This window comes from Pangasianodon hypophthalmus, chromosome 29 (genome assembly GCF_027358585.1).
Source record: "Pangasianodon hypophthalmus isolate fPanHyp1 chromosome 29, fPanHyp1.pri, whole genome shotgun sequence".
NCBI lineage: Eukaryota > Metazoa > Chordata > Actinopteri > Siluriformes > Pangasiidae > Pangasianodon > Pangasianodon hypophthalmus.
In genome coordinates, this window is record NC_069738.1 from 11,693,355 (window position 1) to 11,699,511 (window position 6,157).

At 44.4% G+C, this 6,157-nt stretch overlaps 1 protein-coding gene across 11 annotated transcripts in view; it reads left to right on the forward strand.

The window, feature by feature from the left end:
• The window catches only part of phactr4a (phosphatase and actin regulator 4a), a 54,012-nt gene that overhangs the window by 42,337 nt on the left and 5,518 nt on the right, over positions 1-6,157 (forward strand). For 6 of the 11 annotated variants that reach the window (XM_053231293.1, XM_053231292.1, XM_053231294.1 and 3 more), the window contains 6 exons: positions 19-501; positions 2,680-2,805; positions 4,140-4,587; positions 4,772-5,004; positions 5,847-6,003; positions 6,137-6,157. The exon at positions 6,137-6,157 is cut by the window's right edge and continues 35 nt beyond it. In XM_053231293.1, the coding sequence (XP_053087268.1) occupies positions 19-501; positions 2,680-2,805; positions 4,140-4,587; positions 4,772-5,004; positions 5,847-6,003; positions 6,137-6,157 (1,468 nt within the window). The remainder of the gene's footprint in view (positions 1-18; positions 502-2,679; positions 2,806-4,139; positions 4,588-4,771; positions 5,005-5,846; positions 6,004-6,136) is intronic. The other 5 variants (XM_053231290.1, XM_053231296.1, XM_053231297.1 and 2 more) reach the window with 5 other exon arrangements.

Genomic DNA, 6,157 nt, shown 5'->3' on the forward strand with positions numbered 1-6,157 from the left:
GCATTAACCCTGTGCTAGGCTCTGTGGGAGTGCGCTTCACTCCTGCCCCTGAGTCAAAGGAGCAGCAGCCTCCACCCAAACAGGCCATACTTCCCCCAAAATGGCTGATGTCCTCTACTGAATCTGGTCAGGCCTCATCCTCATCCTCCTCCTCCTCCTCACTGTCATCATCCTCCTCATCCTCAGCTCCGCCCATTGCTAAGCCCCCTCCTCGCACTGTCTCTCTGTTGGTGGATGACTCGTCTCGTCAGAGCTCTGTACCTGTGGTTTTGAAAAGAGACCAGGACAACCCACCTGCTCTCCCGGATCATGCTGCCCCTCCTGCCCCTGCTGCTGCTCCCACTCCTGCCCCTCCTGCTGCTCCCAATCCTGCTCCTGCTGCTGCTCCCAACCCTGCTCCTGCTGCACCTCCCGCCACCTCTGATGCCCCAGTACCTGCTAAAATGCCACCTGTTCCCCCTCCCAAACCCACCAACCGTAATAGTACGTTAATACTGCAAGGTGAGCCATGTCTGCTTTATGCTTTACGCTTTATGCTACATTCCCTCAGGGTTTGCTCAAAACCTACAGCTCATGATTATATTTGTTTTTCGATGTGTCCTAAAACCAGTGTAAGGAGGTTGGAGCACTTAAGACTATCTTAACACTGTGTTCCTTTGAGAAACTAACACTGCATTCAGGTCCTGGGGGAGGACAGGAAAACATAATGTTATTCCAACTTAAGTGTTCACACATCGCCATTGTTGTTACTAAAAATGTCATTTTTATTTAATATTAGCCTGCTAGCTTGATATCTTTCCTGATGTTAATTAGAATTGGCTGCAGCTGTAATTTGTTAGAACCTGAAATATACATGAAAATTCCTATTTTAGGACAATTTCTTTTGCATGTTCTATTGCAGTTGCCTCACCTTGGCTGTCAGAAAGCTCCCAAAATTCTGATTCATAATTCCCACTCTGGTGTCGAAATGAATAATTTTTCCCCCCATATGAAGTGAATTAGATAGTTTAGCCTAGATAGTCCTGTCTGCTAGTGCTATCAGGACAAATACATACTCTCGTTCCTTCCAATCTTCTAAAACTTCCAGCTAATTGTTGTGTTTCCAGTGTAGTGTGTGTTCGTTAGAATGCTCATGTGGTTAATTTGGGCTTTAAGGTTGGGTTCCTGTGAGCACCGATTCTTGCTCTTTTTATCTTTAAGTACGCATCACAGAAATGTGTAAGAGTTGTTGAGTTGAGTTATGGTCCACAGTACAGGGAATGAAACTTCTTATTTGATGATTCATTAGAGACTCTTCAGAACTGGAAATGCTTGCCTGAGACAGGATGCATATTTCTGCAAGGAATGTATCAGTGGCACACATAGTTAACCATCAGCAGAGAACAATACAGGTGTGTGTGTGTGTGTGTTTGTGTAAGGGCAGGTATGGGCTTGTCTCTGCTGTGTTTGTGCTGGTGAACGATTGGCATAGCTCTCACAGAGAAGACACACATCTTTTATGTACACCTGCTAATGGTGTGCGTGCGAGCGTGTCACACAGGAAGTTAAAACCAGGACAGCTGCAAAGTAGTACAGTCTTGCTGTTAACGTAAAATCAGTGGCCAGTTGGAATTAATTCATTCAGATTGATGAAAATCTTTGCATGTAAACATAATGTGTTTCACCCCAAATCTCAGAAATATGCCACTTTGTAAAGGAATTCTGTGCTAAATAAAGAGTGTAGCAAGCTAGACCTCTAGAGAGTCTGTTGTGTTTTGTAAAAAATATGTTGCCATGAAGTGCCTACTTTCATCAGAGGAGACCACCACCATGTCCTTCATCTTCCCGTTATTAAGGTGAAGATGGTTGCACTAGCAGTCACCAAGGCTTCTGTATTCCTCCTTCCTCTCCTAACTGATAAACTTTTATAGATGGCATGTCTGAGTTATACCTGAAATCAGAGGTGTACAAGTGGAAAAGGAAGAGAGCAAGAATGTTCCCTGTGAAGTACTCATGCTTCACGGTCTGCTGAGGCATGCAGTTCTATGTCTGGTAGTCAGTGATCCAGGACACAAGGGCGGTATCACCCACCAGTATGGGCTGTATGGTGCCAGAAGCACTTGGGAAATCAAAGAACATGACTCACAAAGCTCCCTGTGGTCTGCAGGTGAGCATACACTCTGTACAACAGGTAGATCACTGTGTCTTCCACCCCCATGTGTGGTTGGTATGCAAACTGTAAGGGTTCTGTTACCTTGACCACATGTGCCTGAGGTGACCTAGAACAAGTCTTTGAAGGGACTTTGTCAGCTGAGATGTTAACACTACATGTATGTCGCTATTCAGACCCCTAGTGTTCTTGTTCTTGGGTACAGGAACCAAAGCGACAAGACTCTTTCAACTGTCTGTATTGTAAGGCTTCACACAGGTCTCTTTTCACCTTGTCAGATGTGAAGGACTGTCTGTGGGGAACAGGGGACAGGGGGATCTGCTGATGGTTATTGTCATATGGAGTTGATCATGTGTAGTGGGACTGGGTGTGGTGAGAAGATTTCCAGGGAGATAGGAGAGTTGATGGCCCATTGTCAAACTGGTTGGAAATACAAATATATTGTGAACCTTTGTGAAGCATGTATTACCTGTAAGTTAGTAGTGTACAGCTTAGAACTTAAATGAACTGCCTTGATGTATTTCTCTTAGCCACAACATTACCCAGGCATGCTAAAGCTCAGACTCCTCTGTGCTGGACCAAATGGAGATGGCAGACTGAACATGGGGCTTACCCCTCTCTACCCAGCTATCTCTGCCGCCCCCAGCCTTATCCAGGTGCCCCGTGTCCTCTGTGCCTCCCTTTGCCAGTTCATTAACACTTAAAAGTGCAATGAAGTGCAAAGATCATGCATGCGGTTTGTCTCTGTGGTCCTGTTCCAGAACGCACAAGAAGTTCTGTTAATTCCTGCTTTCCTCTCCTAAGTTCATGCAGCTTTAAATAGGAGCATAGGGTTAGGTCATTTTCATATGAATTAGCAGAAAGTTTGTACAGGAGAGGTGCCGGGAGCTTCTTTTGCATTGGAATAAGATCTAGAGGTGAGACTGAACTAACACACCATGATCATCCCCAGCTAAAAATGCACCCATATTTATCACTAAACCTTATGTAATTCTGTCATTATTTGTCATCGGATGTGTCCGGCATGGTATGATACCAATCATTGTCACGCATGAAACCTAAAAATATGTTGAAACAAAATGTTGGCTTCTACTTTAATCCCATGGACTTGACACTGATTAAAGTGTACACCAGTACATAAACTTCATTAAACACTCAAATCATCGCGCCAAAATTTGTCATTTGCATTTGAATACATGTGCTAGGTACTAACATGTACATTGTTAATTAGTTAGCTATAATGTGTTGCTCATTACTTAACAATAGTTATGGTGTCAACTAGGGCTGCAACAAATGATATCTAAGATTTTTTGCTGTTCAAGTCTCAAATGAAACTGTAAAACAAATTAAAAATTCAAATGGATCGGTACCTATATGCTGCTAAATCAGTATCCTACACATTGATAGTACCTTGCCATTACTTGGGGGTTGGGAGTTCGATTCCTGCCTCCACCCTTTGAGCGCAGAGCTTGCATGTTCACCTTGTGCTTCGGGGGTTTCCTCCGGGTAAGCCGGTTTCCTCCCCAGTCCAAAGACATGCATTATAGGCTGACTGGCATTTCCAAATTGTCTCTAGTGTGTCTGTGATTGTGTCCTGCGATGGGTTGGCACAACATCCAGGGTGTCCCCCACCTTGTGCCCCAAGTCCCCTGGGATAGGCTTCAGGTTACCCTGCGCCCTTGTGTAGGATAAGCGGTACAAAGAATGGATGGACGGACTACCTTGACAGTACCACCTCAAAAATACCAAATTTTAAAACTTAATTTTAAAACCTAAATCATAATATGAGGGTGACACATGTAGTCTTTCACTTGCCAAGCAGGATCTTTTGTTTGATATGTTTTCACAGATCGGCTGCCCTGAAACACGTCCCTGCTTTGTGTTGACTAATCGTTGCAGCCCTAATGGTGACCCAGTGTCATCAGTGTCCGTACCTTCCTATAAAATGTCTAATATATCTTTTGTATGATTTTTGTTTGCTTCATCATAGCAGATGCACCCCCGCCCCTGGTAGTCCCGAACCCAGTTCCTACAAAGCGCTCTCCTCCCATTCCACCTGTAAGGATGACGCCTGTCACTAAAGGCAACTCAGGGGACACCTCATCCATTCAGGCTCCAATCAACCCTCCCCACTCCCAGTCAGAAGACAGCAAACACGCCAGCTTTTTGGCTACAGTGGTCTCTCCTCCACCTAACCATATCCCTCCTTCTCCGCCTTGTGTCGCTGTGGATCCTCCGAGCCCCACCACTGAGCCGCCGAGCCAGCCTCCATCCATACCTCTGCACATCCTGATCCAGCGTGCACTCACCAGCCCAGGCCCTGTTCAGCCCAACCCAGATGGCAGTCAGAGAGCTCACTCTATGCTGTTTGAGCTGCCACCAGAGGTCGAGACAAGTGGACGACCTTCACTTCCTGTCACCATCGAGCCACTCAGACTGTGAGACATTTTTATTAACTTAATGCGTAAACAAACATACATAATCGGGGTGGACAAATCATGAGACAGAATGCACTATTCATTGTACTGAAGCAGAAGCACACAAAGAAGCAGTATTGTATCTGTTACACTTCCAAGCTGAAGACTTTCTCTTTCTCACTCACTGTCTTTCTGGTTCTCTCAGGCCTGAGGATGATGATTTTGACATGGAGGAAGAGCTGCAAAAGCTGCACCCTCCTCCCCGGCAAACCCTACATCCAGAGCTGGAGGCCGGGAGCAGGCGGGGGTTAGTGGGAGACCCCATGGGTATGGTCATCTTTGAGGACTCAGACAGTGAGCAAGAGGAGGAGAACGACTCAGATGGACCAATTCACTACAGAGATGATGAAGAGGATGACGAAGAGGATGTGCCCATAAGTATGACGCTCTAATTTCACTTTATTAACTTTATGAGTAGATTGTATTCCACATTTTTTCATGGAATGTATTATATATGCATGAAACTGAAAAAGTAATGAATGAAGAGACTGACTTTGATAAAAACAGTCATTTGCAGTTATTCTTTTCTATTGGGAAGAATTTAGTGTAGTAATACACATTAAAGAAACCGCGTAGGGTTCTTTTACGTATGCAGCATTTAGTCGATTTGAATCGAACCCTGTTGCACTGTCCTCTTTGATGCAGTTTGTTTAGGCAGATGAGAACACAGAAATCACACTCGGCTGTGGACCAAAACAACAGGAGCATCTGAGTAAGTGAGAGTGAGAAAGTGAATCGACTCTGAATCGACTCAACTCCAGAAAGTGAACCAATCATGCCATATTTTTTGGGTTGCATTTTTTAAGTTGCTTGTGTACAATGGGTTAAGTATGCTTTCTTCCCCGTTGTCATATTTCTGACCACTGAACGAAAAAGTTTTCTATGAGTACATTTTCAGCCATACACGCCCCCAGCCAATTTTTTTTTTTTCTTTTCTTCATCAAATAATTATCAATTTTGCTCTAATTCAGATTCAGCAAATGGACTAAAAGGTGTGAAAGCACTCTTAGATTAGTGGAGAGGTGTGTTCAAGATAATGCAGGTGTAGATAACCATTCTTAATGATCTGAATATCTGAAAAGCTTCACCATCCGTAAGGGAATGACACTGGATGAACAAAGCTATGAGCTGTGGAATGGATTGTACCAGGTTTGATGTTTTAGCTCTGCAACAAAGCTGGAAAATAATTCTTCTTCCTAAATGTTTTTTGTCTCTTATAGCTGGTCTGGCAGGCCGAGTGAAACGGAAGGACACTCTGGCTCTAAAGCTGGAGAAACAGCAGGAAAAGGAGGAGAAGCAGGGGCAAGATAACAGCACCTGGAAGAACCGGGAGCAGTGGGAGGCTGTACGTAACAAGATTGGCACCACCCTCACACGGTACGTATGCAGTGCGTGTGTGTTTACCTGTCGGAGCCAATAAACAGTACTATTATGTAATTGCAAAGAATTAAGCACCAGGGTGTGTTAAGGTGTGTTGACACATTAAAGGTTTGATATTGTATTGTTTTAGGAGATTGAGTCAGCGACCAAC